Source organism: Entelurus aequoreus, linkage group LG01 (genome assembly GCF_033978785.1).
Source record: "Entelurus aequoreus isolate RoL-2023_Sb linkage group LG01, RoL_Eaeq_v1.1, whole genome shotgun sequence".
Taxonomy (NCBI): Eukaryota; Metazoa; Chordata; class Actinopteri; order Syngnathiformes; family Syngnathidae; genus Entelurus; species Entelurus aequoreus.
The window spans coordinates 50,457,971-50,476,860 of NC_084731.1; the positions used below are offsets into that span (position 1 = coordinate 50,457,971).

The following is an 18,890-nucleotide window of genomic DNA, read 5'->3' on the forward strand; positions in this document are numbered from 1 at the left end:
CTTAGTTTGGCTACATCAAGATGTTTCCTACGTTGACTCCATTTTTGCGCTTTCCTTAGTTTCAGCTTGATAATGGCTGTTAGAAGGTAATGGTCGCTGTTGACATCGGCTCCACGATAAACTTGAACGTCTTGGAGAGACTTGCGCCACTTTCCATTGATCAAGATGTGATCAATCTGGTTGGTGGTGGAACCGTCAGGTGACTTCCATGTGAGTTCATGGATTGTTTTGTGTGGAAAGATGGTACCACCGATGACGTAGTTGTTGGTCATACAGAAGTCAACAAGACGCTCGCCATTGTCGTTCATCACACCGCACCCGTGCTTCCCCATAGCTCTCTCACAGTCTGTGTTTTCAGCTCCCACCTTGGCGTTGATGTCACTCATGATCACTAGCATGTCATGCTGGGGGACTTTAGAAACTGTCTGCTGTAGCTCCTCATACCACTGGTCTTTTTCCTCCTCCTTCGCTTCATTGGTTGGTGCATAGCACTGAATGATAATGAGCTTGCAGTACATGGAGTTGAAGCGAGCTCTGATCAGCCTGTCGCCGAGGGGTTCCCAGTCCATCAAGGTGTTGACCTTCTCCTTTAAGACTATGAGGGCCACGCCATGCGTGTGTTGATTGGAGTGCCCAGAGTGCAGGATAACTGTGCCATCACTCATCACCTGGCGTCCAGAGCTGGTCCATCGGCATTCACTTATTCCCAGGATGTCCAACCTGTATCTTCTCATTTCACTCGTGACCTGAGCTGTTTTGGATGTGTCGAACATGGTGCGGACATTCCATGCACCCAGGCGGATCGCGCTCCTGACTTCCTGTTGAAGGCTTTCATCAGGGGCGGTCATACTGCCAATAGGTTGGCTCAAGTCTACTGAGAGGTCCATAGTAGTATAGTTCGTAGAAGTTTCCGTAATGGTAATGTCTTTTTACGGGGTGGGGTTGTTGGCCACACGCCCAACTCCCAACCTGGAGGACCAGGTGCTGTTTTTTGTCTGGACTCTACCTGGAATACCTGCCCGACATGGTTGAACCTGCTGGGGGCATAGCCCTTGTCGGTATAGCTATCCGGGTCACAGAGACACGCAAGGTTCCCCACCACGACAAGGTAACAGCATATATATATATATATATATATATATATATATATATATATATATATATATATATATATATATATATATATATATATATATATATATATATATATATATATATATATATATATATATATATATATATATATATATACATATATATATATAAAACAAGTATTTATGTCCAGCAAAGAAAGACTGTCATTATTTATTTGTTTAAAATGTAAAACAAGTATTTATGTTAAGTGCAGTTGTTGATGTTAAATAATGTGATTATTGGCAAAACCGCTTGTCATTTTTATGTTGAGGTGGCGGGGGTAATGTCGGTAGCTGCATTGCTGAATGTAACTAATAAAGTAACTTGTAATCTAATTTAGTTACTTTTAAAATCAACTAATCAGTAAAGTAACTAAGTTACTTTCTAAAGGAGTAATCAGTAGTCATAAATCAGATTAGTTTTTCAAGGTAACTGTGGCAACACTGAACATAATATACATAGGTAACAAACCGCATAATAACAACATAGCTGTAAACCTGGCTACGCCCAAGGAAGCCACACATGACATGATTATATGTCATGTCACAATATACAGCACACATACTGCTATACACACGCCTAACCAGGCGTTTTTTTCTCTCAAGGAATTGTGAAATAAAATCATGTCTTCAGTGAAGCCCAGAACACTCTATGCATTTCCCCAGTTTTAGTTTAGCGAAAAGGAAAGATTGGCCAGGCCCTCTTTATGTTTATGAACTTTATAGTCTATACATTTAGAGTGATGTGATAATCAAACACTCAAGAAGTCTAGAATGAAAGAGTATATAAGAGAATTGACAGAGTGTGTACCTTCAGTGCTGAATGAGGAGCAGAGGCAGAGTTTGGAGAGTTTTCTTTAGTTTGCTTTCCATGTTTATGTACTCACTGTCCACTGTGTCCAGGTACTTGGAACATGTTCTCCATGCCATTTGCTGTTTGATGCCCGATATCATGCTAATTAGCTGCCTGAAATCGGGTGACTACATTGTAGAAATAGCCTGCATGTCTTCTAGCACATACGCTGCAAAGGCTCTATCAATATTGTCCTGGCTAGCAGTCCCTCTGTTAAAATCCTAGCTGAAGGTGGAGGTGAAGTGGCATCAGAGTCTGTGTCTCTCTTTACATACCAACCCTCCCGAATTTTCCGGGAGACTCCCGAAATGCAGCGCCTCTCCCAAAAACCTCCCGGGACAAATATTCTCCGGAAATCTCCCGATTTTCAGCCGGAGCTGGAGGCCACGCCCCCTCCAGCTCCATGCGAACCTGAGTGAGGACAGCCTGTTTTCACGTCCACTTTCCCACGATATAAAAGCCGTGCCTGCCCAATCACGTTATAACATCTACGGCTATGCTGATAGCTGGAAGCAACATCCCGTTCTCATTTGCGGATGTCTACAACAAATCCGTGAAGGATATGTTCCCGGATTCAGAGATCGCTCGCCAGTACGCAAATGGCAGAACAAAGGCTACTCAAATAGTGAAAGGTAAGTGTTGTTGTTCTTTTTTAGTAAGCAGCAAGCACAGTACAGTTAGTAGAACAACTGTGTTTCCATTACTGTGTATTTGATCAAGTCTTTCAAGTACAACAATGAGTAGATGAGTGTTATGTGTGTGTATATGTGTAAATAAATGAACACTGAAATTCAAGTATTTTTTACATATATATATATATATATATATATATATATATATATATATATATATATATATATATATATATATATATATATATATATATATATATATATATATATATATATATATATATATATGTATATATATATACATATATATATATATATATATATACATATATATACATATATATATATATATATATATATATATATATATAATAAAATAAATATATATATATATATATATATATATATATATATATATATATATATATAGCTAGAATTCACTGAAAGTCAAGTATTTCTTATATATATATATATATATATATATATATATATATATATATATATATATATATATATATATATATATATATATATATATATATATATATATATATATATATATATATATTAGGGGTGTGGGAAAAAAATCGATTCAAATTCGAATCACGATTCTCACGTTGTGCGATTCAGAATCGATCCTCATTTTTAAAAAATCGATGTATTTTTTTATTTTATTTATTAATTTAATTTTCTTTTCTTTTATTTATTTGTTTTTAAATTAATCAATCCAACAAAACAATACACAGCAATACCATAACAATGCAATCCAATTCCAAAACCAAACCCGACCCAGCAACACTCAGAACTAGGGATGATGTTTGATAAGAAATTATCGAGTTCGGGCCTATTATCGAATCCTCTTATCGAACCGATTCCTTATCGATTTTCTTATCGAGTCCAGATAGGTTGTTGTATATGGAAAAAAACACACACTATTTGGTTTAACAAAAGCTCACTTTTATTATATAAGAAAAAAATAAAATCTCATAAATTAATAAATATTGACTGTTGTTACCCAAAGTATATTAAGCGGTATTTTTAAGAAAAACAAATATATACAGTAACACAAAAACAACCTGTCTCTGTGATCACTATAGGTGTATAAATAATAATATAGTGTTAAATAAAATCAGTCCCTTGGGCACAAAACTAAAAATAATAGCTCTCCAAAAAGTGCACTTCTGCTGCTATTTGACATAACTGTTTGTTATGATGCTTTGACATTTTTGCACTTTATTTCTTTATTGAAAGAAAATTCTATGAAGAGAAAAGTTGTTTGCAAATGTGGTTACAATGCTAAAAAATGAAAAGTCAAAGCTAAAAAAAGAAATACATTTTATTGAGTTAACATTTTTTCTTTATAGGGAGAAAGATGTGATGTTATGAGCTAGGAGTATAACAACTACACTACCCAGCATGCAACGGGAGTGACGAGCATGCGCGGTAGCCCCGAAAAGTGTTGTTGCATGTCGTCACCCGGCAGCTAAGAATGAGGTTATGAGCACGCTGTGAATGTAAACGTCAAGAACTCAGCCAACACGCCTCGTCTGCATTATTTATACTTAGACAGACAACACATATACAGTGTGATTTTGTTTTGTTTACAAGGAAAGAAAAACAAAAGTAAAAAAAGGGAGATGTCATATATGTATGTGCTGCGGTTGCCTTAAGAACGTTGCGACAGCTGCCGTAAAGGGGGTGCGTTGCTAGCCTTGTTGCTATGTTTCCGGTTGGTCGTAAAAGTGTTCGTCATGTGTTTGTACCCTGCTCAAATCTCTCAGTAAAGTTATTAATTGGATTATACCTTTTGTTTTTAACTTTATTACACCTTGGAGCGCTTTTTCCGGCCCCTGCTTTCCCTCTCTGTGCCTAATGACTGAGCTACATGACGTAATTTCTTGTGATTTCTCACGGGGCATTTCTGGTCGGGACGGGATTGGTCCCAGGGATTCGAATAAAGAACCAACTCTTTTTCTTTACTATAGTGGTCTCGATAACGGGTACCGGTTATCAAAAAGGGATACGAGTCCGAGGACTCGGTTCTTTTCTTATCGAACAACCGGGAAAACCGGTTTCGAGTATCATCCCTACTCAGAACTGCAATAAACAGAGCAATTGAGAGGAGACACAAACATGACACAGAACAAACCAAAAGTAGTGAAACAAAAATGAATATTATCAACAACAGTATCAATATTAGTTACAATTTCAACATAGCAGTGATTAAAAATCCCTCTGACATTATCATTACACATTTATAAAAAAATTTAAAAAAGAACAATAGTGTCACAGTGGCTTACACTTGCATCGCATCTCATAACCTTGACAACACACTGTGTCCAATATTTTCACAAAGATAAAATAAGTCATATTTTTGGTTCATTTAATAGTTAAAACAAATTTACATTATTGCAATCAGTTGATAAAACATTGTCCTTTACAATTATAAAAGCTTTTTACAAAAATCGACTACTCTGCTTGCAGGTCAGCAGACTGGGGTAGATCCTGCTGAAATCCTATGTATTGAATGAATAGAGAATCCTTTTGAATCTAGGCAAAAATCTTAGCCACACGATTATCAAATGTAATAGGAACATTTATTCATACTGACCAAACTGGCTTAATGGAAGGTCGACTATCTTCAGACAATACAAGGAAATTGTTTAATGTTATTTACTATGCTAGAAGTCTCCCTTATCCCACAGCAGTATATACTGTTGATGCGGAGAAGGCATTCGAGCGCATAAACTGGTCATTTATGTTTTGCACATTACGTAAATTTGGATTTGGAGATAATTTTATACAATGGATTAAGATGCTTTATACAAGGCCCATGGCATCAGTCAAAACCAATAATCATATTTCAGAACCTTTTTCGTTAAAAAGAGGAGTAAAACAGGGATGTCCTGCATCTGGATTATTATTTAATTTGGTTATTGAACCTTTAGCTGCAAAAATAAGAAGTGAAAATAATATTCATGGCATAAAAATTGGCTCTCAGTATAATAAGCTATGGATGTATTGTGACGACATAATTCTCTACCTGTCACATGTTCACTCCTCTCTTCACTATATCAATAATGTCATCACTGAATATGGCTGTTTATCAGGGTATAAAGTCAATTGGGACAAATGTGACATATTACCACTTAATAAACACTGCAAGAAATCACAAGTTCAGAACTCCAAAATTAAATTGAAAGAGGCAGAAATCATATATCTAGGACTACACATTACACCAAATCTTTATGCAAGCAGAGATCTAAATCTTAAACATTTAAAAAATAAGATAGAATCCAAAATGGAACGCTGGTCACGTCTCCAAATATCACTTTGGGGTCGGGTGAACATAGTAAAAATGAGTATACTGCCAGCAGTTAATTATATACTGAAAATGATGCCTGTCCTAATTAATAAAAGTTGGTTTAAGAAAATACATACAATGATATCACATTTTATATGGTGTGGAAAGCAGGCCAGTTGTTCATACTTAAGGTTTTGTTGTACACAAGATAAAGGAGGACTACAATTACCAAACTTCTTACATTATTATATCTCCTTTGGTTGTGAACAAGCAAGCCACTTATTTCATTCTTCTGCAGATAAGGACTGGATCAACATAGAAAAAAATATGTTAATGAATTTGGACATTGATGTGGGGAGTTTATATTACATTAAAAAAATACCTAATGAATTGAGGCAGAGCCAATAGAAGCCACCTTTAACATTCTAAAACTGTGTCAGAAAATACTAGGAATCAAGTCAATGACATCTGTAAATCAACCGCTTTGGTACAATCCTAATATCATAATTAATAAAATGTGGTTAAATGGACAACATGGAAAGACAGAGGTATTACTAAACCTCATCATATTATTAATAAAAACTCTTTTAAACCGTTCAATGATTTAGTTGATCAATAATGTACCCAGAAATCATTTTTTAAATTTGTTCTCTTTAAAACACGCTGTAAATAAATGCATATCCTCTGAAAGTATGTCTTTAAATAGCCATGAACTGGAAGATGCACTTTTTAATCAAGATATATTTAAGAAATTAATTAAACTATTTTATGGAATAATAAATGAACACCACACTAGAAATGCAAATGATGCATGTGTTCGGAAATGGATGATGGACTTAAACATTTTAGATGAAAGAGACCTATCATGGAATGATATTTGGAAAAATGCCAATAAGCCCTTTAGAAGCATTAAAGATAAACTGACTCAATTTAAGATATTGAATAGATTGTATTTTACATCTTCTCAGCTGTTTAAAATTGGTGTAGCAGATAGCAAGTTATGTATGAAGTGTCGGGCAGCCGAGGCAACTCTTGTTCATTTATTGTGGGAATGTCAGAGAATAAAAGAGTTATGGTTGAAAACAACAAAAGAAGCAATCACAGTCCTTAATATAAATATCCCAATGACACTGCAAACTTGTATTCTTGGGGATCTCCATCAATTTAGTAATGTGTCATCAAAGAGTAAAAATGCATTTCTTTCAATATACACAAATAATACATGAACCCACGCATCGCAACGGTAATACAATAGATCTAGTGCTTGTCAGGGGTGTCACCACCTCCAAAGTTATGATACTTCCATATACTAAAGTAATGTCCGATCATTACCTTATAAAATTTGAAGTTTTGACTCTTTGTCAACAAGCTAATAATAATAATAACTGCTATAGCGGCCGCAACATTAATGCTGCCACAACGATGACTCTTGCTGACCTACTGCCTTCGGTAATAGCACCATTCCCAAATTATGTCGGCTCTATTGATAAACTCACTAACAACTTTGACGATGCCTTGCGCGAAATTATTGATAGTATAGCACCGCTAAAGCAAAAAAGGGCCCCTAAAAGGCGCACCCCATGGTTTACAGAAGAAATTAGAGCTCATAAATTATCATGTAGAAAACTGGAACGCAAATGGCGCGCGACTAAACTTGAGGTTTTCCATCAAGCATGGAGTGATAGTTTAATAACTTATAAACGCATGCTTACCTTAGCTAAAGCTAAATACTACTCAAATCTCATCCGCCTCAACAAAAACGATCCTAAATTTCTGTTTAGTACAGTAGCATCGCTAACCCAACAAGGGACTCCTCCCAGTAGCTCCACCCACTCGGCAGATGATTTTATGAATTTCTTTAATAAGAAAATTGAACTCATTAGAAAGGAGATTAAAGACAACGCATCCCAGCTACAACTGGGCTCTATTAACACAAATACGACTGTATATACGACGGACACTGCCCTCCAAAATAGTCTCTCTATTTTTGATGAAATAACATTAGAGGAATTATTACAGCGTGTAAGTGGGATAAAACAAACAACATGTTTACTTGACCCACTTCCTGGGAAACTTATCAAGGAACTGTTTGTATTATTAGGTCCATCAGTGTTAAATATTATAAACTTATCACTTTCCTCCGGCACTGTTCCCCTAGCATTCAAAAAAGCGGTTATTCATCCTCTGCTCAAAAGACCTAACCTCGATCCTGACCTCATGGTAAACTACCGACCGGTCTCCCACCTTCCGTTTATTTCCAAAATTCTCGAAAAAACTGTTGCACAGCAGCTAAATGAACACTTAGTGACTAACAATCTCTGTGAACCTTTTCAATCCGGTTTCAGGGCAAATCACTCTACGGAGACAGCCCTCGCAAAAATGACTAATGATCTATTGCTAACGATGGATTCTGATGCGTCATCTATGTTGCTGCTTCTTGATCTTAGCGCCGCTTTCGATACCGTCGATCATAATATTTTATTAGAGCGTATCAAAACACGTATTGGTATGTCAGACTTAGCCTTGTCTTGGTTTAACTCTTATCTTACTGACAGGATGCAGTGCGTCTCCCATAACAATGTGACCTCGGACTATGTCAAGGTAACGTGCGGAGTTCCCCAGGGTTCGGTTCTTGGCCCTGCACTCTTTAGTATTTACATGCTGCCGCTGGGTGACATCATACGCAAGTACGGTGTTAGCTTTCACTGTTATGCTGATGACACTCAACTCTACATGCCCCTAAAGCTGACCAACACGCCGGACTGTAGTCAGCTGGAGGCGTGTCTTAATGAAATTAAACAATGGATGTCCGCTAACTTTTTGCAACTCAACGCTAAGAAAACGGAAATGCTGATTATCGGTCCTGCTAGACACCAACATCTATTTAATAATACCACCTTAACATTTGACAACCAAACAATTAAACAAGGAGACTCGGTAAAGAATCTGGGTATTATCTTCGACCCAACTCTCTCGTTTGAGTCACACATTAAGAGTGTTACTAAAACGGCCTTCTTTCATCTCCGTAATATCGCTAAAATTCGTTCCATCTTGTCCACTAGCGACGCTGAGATCATTATTCATGCGTTCGTTACGTCTCGTCTCGATTACTGTAACGTATTATTTTCGGGCCTCCCTATGTCTAGCATTAAAAGATTACAGTTGGTACAAAATGCGGCTGCAAGGCTTTTGACAAAAACAAGAAAGTTTGATCATATTACGCCTATACTGGCTCACTTGCACTGGCTTCCTGTGCACTTAAGATGCGACTTTAAGGTTTTACTACTTACGTATAAAATATTACACGGTTTAGCTCCAGCCTATCTCGCCGATTGTATTGTACCATATGTCCCGACAAGAAATCTGCGTTCAAAGAACTCCGGCTTATTAGTGATTCCCAGAGCCAAAAAAAAGTCTGCGGGCTATAGAGCGTTTTCTATTCGGGCTCCAGTACTCTGGAATGCCCTCCCGGTAACAGTTAGAGATGCTACCTCAGTAGAAGCATTTAAGTCCCATCTTAAAACTCATTTGTATAATCTAGCCTTTAAATAGACCCCCCCTTTTTTAGACCAGTTGATCTGCCGTTTCTTTTCTTCTCTCCTCTTCTCCCCTGTCCCTTGCGAGGGGGAGTTGCATAGGCCATGGAAGTGCTGGCTGTCCAGAGCCGGGACCCCGGGTGGACCACTAGCCTGTGCATCGGTTGGGGACATCTCTGCGCTGCTGACCCGTCTCCGCTCGGGATGGTTTCCTGTTGGCCCCGCTGTGGACTGGACTCCCGCTGATGTGTTGGATCCACTGTGGACTGGACTTTCACAATGTTATGTCAGACCCACTCGACATCCGTTGCTTTCGGTCTCCCCTAGAGGGGGGGGGTTACCCACATATGCGGTCCTCTCCAAGGTTTCTCATAGTCATTCACCGACGTCCCACTGGGGTGAGTTTTTCCTTGCCCGTATGTGGGCTCTGTACCGAGGATGTCGTTGTGGCTTGTACAGCCCTTTGAGACACTTGTGATTTAGGGCTATATAAATAAACATTGATTGATTGATTGAATATGCATAATAACAAAAAGGGTAATATTAAAAAAATGGATAGATGTTGATAGTCCAACTCAAACTGACTGGTACACACAAGCTATGGAGATGATATCAGTAGAAAAAATTGCATTTAGTTTAGATAATAATGAGTCACATATTGGAATATGGGGTCCATTATTTAAATTTGTTTTAATTATTAAATGAACCAAAATATGACTTATTATATCATTGTGGAAAATATTGGACACAGTGTGTTGTCAAGTTTATGAGATGTGATGCAAGTGTAAGCCACTGTGACACTATTGTTATATATTTTTTTTAATTTTAATTAATGTTTGTAATGATAATATCAATGAGGGATTTTTAATCACTGCTATGTTGAAATGGTTACCAATATTGATACTGTTGTTGATAATATTCATTTTTGTCCCACTACTTTTAGATAGTTCCGTGTCATGTTTGTATGTCCTCAATTGCTCTCATTTGCTCTGTTTATTGCTATTCTGAATGTTGCTGGGTCGGGTTTGGTTTTGAAATTGTATTGCATTATTATGGTATTGTTGTGTATTGTTTTCATAAAGAAAAAAAAAAAAAAAAAGTTTTTCAATCGAGAATCGTGTTGAATTGAAAAAAAATCGATTTTGAATCGAATCGTGACCCCAAGAATCAATTTTGAATCGAATCGTGGGACACCCAAAGATTCACAGCCCTAATATATATATATATATATATATATATATATATATATATATATATATATATATATATATATATATATATATATATATATATATATATATATATATATATATATATATATATATATATATATATATATATATATACTGTAAAAAAAAAATATATATATATATGAAATACTTGACTTGGTGAATTCTAGCTGTAAATATACTCCTCCCCTCTTAACCACGGCCCCACCCCCGACCACCTGCATTTCGTAATAACTTTTGCAATATGTAACACGTTATTACAACATGGGTTCACAAATTGTATTACAAAATGCGGAGATATTATACAATGATGTATTAGATTATTACATCATGTGTGTGTTTTTCTCTGTCAGCCAAATACAGTCATTTGGGTGGAATCCCCCTCGTTGGAAAAAACACCCTACTGTAAAATAATCTGTGTTAAATGATGAATAACCAATGGTTTCTTGAGCATTGAAAAAAGCTTTCCAGTTCGAGATAACAGTCTTACATAATTACAAAAAAGGGTCTTTATGCTAATCCTGGGGCATCTTGAAACAAGTTGCCGGTATGATCTAAAGATTATACAGTATGTAAATGACAGTTCATCTACAGGCTATAGCGCTTGTAGCTCCGCCAGGCAGCAATCATTTTCTTGTTGGTATGCGCGTGCGTGTGTGCGAAGGTGTGCAGTGAGGGTGGAAGAGCCTTAGGGCAGCTGCAAGGAAACAGCTGGCGACCACCAAGAGACATATGGCAGTCAGTGGTGATTTAGCCAAGTCAAATTTGAAGAAAGAAACACTGTCCTTCCATTCTAGGTTGACCAATTACTGCGGTGTGCCTATTTAGAAATATAATGGACAAATAAACAGTCCTTCTGAGTTTTTGTTAGTAATCTGTTCCAAAAGGTCAGAGGAAAACTGAATGTCACAAAAATGGTTCTTTTAAGAAATAAGTTTAAATTCAATTAATCTGCTCCAGACACCCAAAAATATGAGCGCAAACACATTTTACACAGAAAAATTATCATTTTACATGCAAAAAACTATGTGAAATACATATAAATGACAAACATCTTAATGAACATTTAACATTAACTTTACCTTTATTGAATACTTTTTTATGTCAAAACCGACTTTAAAGGGGAACTGCACTTTTTTGGGAGTGTTGCAAATCGTTCACAATCATTATAAAAGACATAACCACGGATGTATTTTTTTTTTATGCATTCAAAATATGAAATACATTTGATCAAAAGTCCGCTTACAATGGAGCCTATGGGAGTCGCTCTATTCTGCCTATAAAGCTCTTAAAAAACATCCAAACACCTCCATTAAGGTTGTATATACATTCTGTAAGTATATATGTAATGTAGTAACAAACACATTTATAATAACATGTAACATTTAGGTATTTTAATGATTTTGAGAATAAGCGGCAAATTAATTAAAAAAAAAGCAACTCAATGTTGACGTTTTTTTAACATCACTGATTATTACTCACTGCAGACTTTATGAGTGACAACACAAATTATAAAACATCACGTACTGTATAAGTTCTGCTGTCATTAAAATGCCGACTGCTAGGATGTTCATATTAGGGGTGTGGGAAAAAATTGATTCGAATTCGAATCACTATTCTCACGTTGTGCGATTCAGAATCGATTCTCATTTTTAAAAAATCGATTTTTTTAAATGTATTTATTTATTTTTAAATATTTTTTTTAATTTTATTTTTTTTATTATTAATCAATCCAACAAAACAATATACAGCAATACCATAACGATGCAATCCAATTCCAAAACCAAACCCGACCCAGCAACACTCAGAACTGCAATAAACAGAGCAATTGAGAGGAGACACAAACACGACACAAAACAAACCAAAAGTAGTGAAACAAAAATGAATATTATCAACAACAGTATCAATATTAGTTACAGTTTCAAAATAGCAGTGATTAAAAATCCCTTATTGACATTATCATTAGACATTTATAAAAATAAAAAAAATGAACAATCGTGTCACACTTGCATCGCATCTCATAAGCTTGACAACACACTGTGTCCAATATTTTCACAAATATAAAATAAGTCATATTTTTGGTTCATTTAATAGTTAAAACAAATTTACATTATTGCAATCAGTTGATAAAACATTGTCCTTTACAATTATAAAAGCTTTTTACAAAAATCTACTACTCTGCTTGCATGTCAGCAGACTGGGGTAGATCCTGCTGAAATCCTATGTATTGAATGAATAGAGAATCGTTTTGTAAAAAATCGTTTTTGAATCGAGAATCGTGTTGAATTGAAAAAAAATCGATTTTGAATCGAATCGTGACCCCAAGAATCAATATTGAATCGAATCGTGGGACACCCAAAGATTCACAGCCCTAGTTCATATGTTCCCATTTAGATGAAGAATGAATCATAATCCTCGCAACGTGAGAGGCATGATTGATGATCTAGAATAAACTTCCAGGGAGCAGGGAAGCAAGACAGCAGCAGACCACTTGATGATGTTAACATCTGCACACACAGTAGTGATCACGACACCGCTATAAATAGTTTGTCTGCGTTAGCGCTTATAATAGCAAAAATCACTAATACTTGGTCAATATTCAAGTCACGAAATGTAAATAGAGTAATGTTGGCGGTTTTTGGATGGTTATTTATTGGGTTTCATTGGCGGAATAGAGGACCTTCCATTGGCTTCGCTGTAAGTTGACTAGAGATGTCCGATAATAGCTTTTTTGCCGATATCCAATATTCCAAAATTGTCCAACTCTTAATTACCGATTCCGATATCAACCGATACCGATATATACAGTCGTGGAATTAACACATTATTATGTCTAATTTTGTTGTGATGCCCCGCTGGATGCATTAAACAATGTAACAAGGTTTTCCAAAATAAATCAACTCAAGTTATGGAAAAAAATGCCAACATGGCACTGCCATATTTATTATTGAAGTCACAAAGTGCATTATTTTTTTTAACATGCCTCAAAACAGCAGCTTGGAATTTGGGACATGCTCTCCCTAAGAGAGCATGAGGAGGTTGAGGTGGGCGGGGTTGGGGGGGTCGGGGTTGAGGTGGGGGGATAGGGGGTAGCGGGGGTGTATATTGTAGCGTCCCGGAAGAGTTAGTGCTGCAAGGAGTTCTGGGTATTTGTTCTATTGTGTTTATGTTGTGTTACGGTGTGGATGTTCTCCCAAAATGTGTTTGTCATTCTTGTTTGGTGTGGGTTCACCGTGTGGCGCATATTTGTAACAGTGTTAAAGTTGTTTGTACGGCACCCTCAGTGTGACCTGTATGGCTGTTGATCAAGTATGCTTTGCATTCACTTGTGTGTGTGAAAAGCCGTGGATATTATGTGATTGGGCCGGCACGCAAGGCAGTGCCTTTAAGGTTTATTGGCGCTCTGTACTCCTCCCTATGTCCGTGTACACAGCAGCGTTTTAAAAAGTCATACATTTTACTATTTGAAGCCGATACCGATAATTTTGAAACCAATACCGATAATTTCCGATATTACATTTAAAATCATTTATCGGCCGATAATATCGCCAGTCCGATATTATCGGACATCCCTAAAGTTGACTTTTATTTATGGGTTAGAATGCATTAAAAAAAAATCCATCGGCCGTCATGTCTTTCATAATGATTGTGAACGAAAGGCAAAATTCCCCCAAAAAAGTGCAGTTCCCCTTTAAGCAGAGAGGGACCAGCGGTGTGGAAGGAAGAGCCAGGTGGAGGCCACCTTTATACTTTGCTTGAGTTATTTCTTTAGAATTCAAGTGTTTATCACCTTCTTTATCAAGCACACGAAACATACTTATTTTGGAGTCGAACTTAGTAAAAAACAGACTGAGTCACCAACGCGTTTGTTTGGGAAATTGACTTTGTCCATCCATCCATCCATCTTCTTCCGTTTAACCGAGGTAAGGTCACGGGGGAAACAGCCTAAGCAGAGAAGCCCCAGACTTCCATCTCCCCAGCCTGGAGATCCCGAGGCACTCCCAGGCCAGCTCGGCGACAAAGTCGCCTCAACGTGTTCTGGGTTTTCCGCATGGTCTCCTACCAGTCGGACCTACACTAAACACCTTCTCAGGAAGGCGTCTGGGAGCATCCGACCAAAAAAACAAACCACCTCATCTTGCTTTTCTCGATGAGGAATTTTTGACAGTAATTATTGATTAGCAAATATTCAAAAATCCATTAGTTTCCATGAAAAAAAAAAATCAAAAAAGCTGCTCAGACAGCTTTTAGGGACGGACTGTTTTGTAACCTCTATTCCTTTACCATGTTGTTAAGAATGGCCAGGAAGTGGTGGATCAGCAATCACTTTGTTGTAAGGCTGGGCGATAATACGAATATACTCGATATATCGCGGGTTTGTCTCTGTGCGATATAGAAAATGACTATATCGTGATATTCGAGTATACGTTCTCACACAGTTGCTTTTAGCTGCGGGCATTACACTCCTTGCGTTCCTCAATCTTTCTTGTCTCTCCTTCTCACAGAGACATAAAACAAGCGCACCTTCTTACATACGTCACATACTGTCGCGCGTGCAACGTCATAAGCTCTCGTGGAGCAGAGAGGTAGCGGCATGGGTAACATTAGCTGTGATGCTAGCGGTGCGGTGCGAGTGGTAATACGAGAGAGAGAAGGTGCAAATCTGGTAACAAATGAATGAAGAATAATTAATTCCCAAGAAAAACAGCACGGGGTCCATCGTCTGGCAGTGGTTTGGCTTCAAGCGGCAAAATGTTGAACAGACAACATTAATATGTCAAGTTTGCGGCAAAAGCATTGCTACAAAAAGTAGCAGCACTGCTAATGTGTAGCATCATTTGAAAAGTCACCCGCTAGAGAATGAGGAGTGCTTGAAACTCCGCATGTCAACATCTCCGTTCGGTGCCACACCAACAAAATGCCCAAGCCACCATTTCCACATCAACACCGTATGAAAAAAATAGTCAAAAACAGGAGATAACGTCCGCAGGAACCTACCACATAGCGAAGGACACACTATTTGATTTCCTATTATGCAGCTAATTTTTATTTGGCAGTTATTGAAATATCTTGTGTGACATCATGCACAAAAGTGCACTTTATTTGTTTTAAACTATTGTAGTGGCGTTCTGTACAAAAAGTGCACTTTAATTTAGTGTTGTTTCGATATGTCATCTTAGTGACATCATGCACAAAAGTGCACTAATAACTTGTTTTAAAATGACAATTTTGCACTTTCTGTTTTGGAAATGACATGAATGTTTGTGCCCCTCCTTAATAACTGTTTAAAAAATACAGTTTTGGTAAATTGACTTAGCTGTGAAATTCCCTCTCTGCATGAAAGTTTAAAATTAGCATATATTAATGCAGTATGAACAAGAATGTTTTAATGTAGACACATAGAATCATCATACTGCTGTGATTATATGCATCAAGTGTTCATTCAAGGCTAAGGCAAAATATCGAGATATATATCGTGTATCGTGACATGGCCTAAAAATATCGAGATATTAATAAGAGGCCATATCGCCCAGCCCTACTTTGTTGTAAAACTGTCAGCCGTGACCACGCCAAAGCAACAACAAGAACAACAAAAACAACACAAACTATCTCTTTTTCCCCACACTCTCCCACTCGCACCAACAAACACACTACAAGCTAAGCCACTGACGCATTCACAGCCACAGAAACAATCGGACGTTAAAAAACGCCAACACTACAAATAGGATAGATGGAAATCATGTGGTTGCAGTGCAGATTCAAAAATTCCACAATAACTACTCCACTAAAACACATAAAAGCATTAAAAACACACAAAGGAGCATATAAAAAAAAGCACAGAGTTGCTGCAACCATCTGCCATTTTAGCGGCACCATTTTATAAATACAGCAACAAAAATACAACGCAACGAGAAACCAAAATTGAGTAATACATAATAAATAATACATATTGTGCACATCCGATTGCACCATACTGAGACAAACAAGTTCTGTGGAAAATGCTGATGAGTTTATAGATACAATACGATATGGATAAAGAATTAATTCTTTATTATGTAATAATTTATGTTGTATTGATCTTGCTAGGACCGAAATCTTTAAAAACAGCAGAGAATTATTTTGGTTAAAAGGAATTATTTCTAAAGATATTTTCTATATCACACTTTGGGAATAACAGCGGCTTTATATTGTGGGTTGTGTGTTGGATCGGTCCATCTGATATTTGTTTACTTTATACAAATATATACATTTCAACAAATATATACATTTCAATAGAAATACTGTATGATGAAAAAGGTGCATCAATAATCTTAACAAACGCTATAATCCTTTAATAATCGTATTTTATGAACCCAAATCATAATCTAACCTAAACAAATCGTGAGGTCCCTAAGATGGCACATTACTGACGAGACCAGAAACGGTATACGAAAACGGGGAAGAAAATTGGTAAAAATGTTCCTCAGAAACCACATCATATTGAAAAGTGGGGTGTACGGAAATTGAAGTACCACTGTATTTGTCATAATAAATGTACAAATGAAAAAAGCTCACTTCTTTCTTGCTCATATAATTACATTAAATCAAACAAGTATTGAATTAAAACGTTACTACTAAGAGACACATTGATTTTTAATGTTGGGGTTGGATCTGATTCAATGCTCTCAACAAGAAAAATTCCACAAAAAAAGCATGGAAACAATATGCCAAGTCTGCCAAAAGTTATGGATTTTAACAATCCCCAGAATATCTGAAAATATCCTTGTGTTGTTTTATACAACCGCACAAAGTACTGTACTGTAATATGATCATTTTACTCTTAACTACTTATCTCCATCTCTCCATAAGAGCACTCTGCTTACCTCAATGTAGGCCGAGAGCCTGGGATAGACTCTGAAAGGTGCCAGAATGTAGGACAGAGGGGTCGTAGTGGGGAAGCTGGTGGTCACGGCGTGGCTCACTTTTGGCAGAGAGATCACCTTGAAGCCAAATTTCTCATAGAGCTTCTGCAGTTCTGCGTCTGGCTTCTCTTCACCTTCACTCAGAACACTGCCTACGGCGTAGCGACACTTCTCTGCAGGTCTCTGAAAGGACATGAATGACAAACTCAGAGAACGGCAATAGTTATACTGTACAGTAGATCCCCGCCCTTCGCTCATCCATATGTCCAATTTACTCAACCTTTTCCAGTAGGAACACACTTTTCCAAGACAGGACACTGTATGTTGTATCCCTAAAACAATATTTTTAAAGGTGTTTAACAAGTATGAGAAGCATATTTGGGGTGGCGTGGCTCATACGGTAGAGCTGCTGTCTAACAACTTGGGGGTTCCTGGTTAAAATCCACCTTTCTCCCAGTGCCACTCATGTGGAGTGAATAAATGATGGGTTCTCAGTTCTGTCTCTAAAGCACTTTGAGTGTCTAAAAAGCATTATATAAATATAATCCATTATTACCAGTAAATGGTAAATGGATGACACTTGTATAGCGCTTTGACACTATTTCCACATTCACCATTCATACACACATTCACACACCGATGGCGGAAGCTGCCATGCAAGGCGCTAAGCATGACCCAACAGGTGGAAGGGTGAAGTGTCTTGCCCAAGGACACAACGGATGTGACTAGGATGGCGGAAGCCGGGATCGAACATGGAACTCTCAAGTTGCTGGCTCGGGTGATAGAGCGGTATATATACATATATATATATATATATATATATATATATATATATATATATATATATATATATATATATATATATATATATATATATATATATATATATATATATTTATATATATATATATATATACATATATATATATATATATATTTGCAGTGGTGTAAAGCACGTCGCCACTGGACTCTAGATCAGTGGAGACGTGTTCTCTGGAGTGATGAATCACGCTTTTCCATCTGGCAATCTGATGGACGAGTCTGGGTTTGGAGGTTCCCAGGAGAACGGTACATTTCGGACTGCATTGTGCCGAGTGTGAAATTTGGTGGAGGAGGAATTATGGTGTGAGGTTGTGTTTCAGGAGTTGGGCTTGGCCCCTTATTTCCAGTGAAAGGAACTTTGAATGCTCTAGGATACCAAAACATTTTGGACAATTCCATGCTCCCAACCTTGTGGGAACAGTTTGGAGCGGGCCCCTTCCTCTTCCAACATGACTGTGCACCAGTGCACAAAGCAAGGT

The 18,890-nt window shown here is 37.2% G+C and overlaps 1 protein-coding gene across 1 annotated transcript in view; it reads right to left on the reverse strand.

The window, feature by feature from the left end:
• Window positions 1-18,890, reverse strand: part of tex264a (testis expressed 264, ER-phagy receptor a) — a 281,667-nt gene that overhangs the window by 180,631 nt on the left and 82,146 nt on the right. Inside the window, exon 2 of the mRNA XM_062054346.1 lies at window positions 17,551-17,772. Coding sequence (XP_061910330.1) covers window positions 17,551-17,772 — 222 coding nt within the window. The remainder of the gene's footprint in view (window positions 1-17,550; window positions 17,773-18,890) is intronic.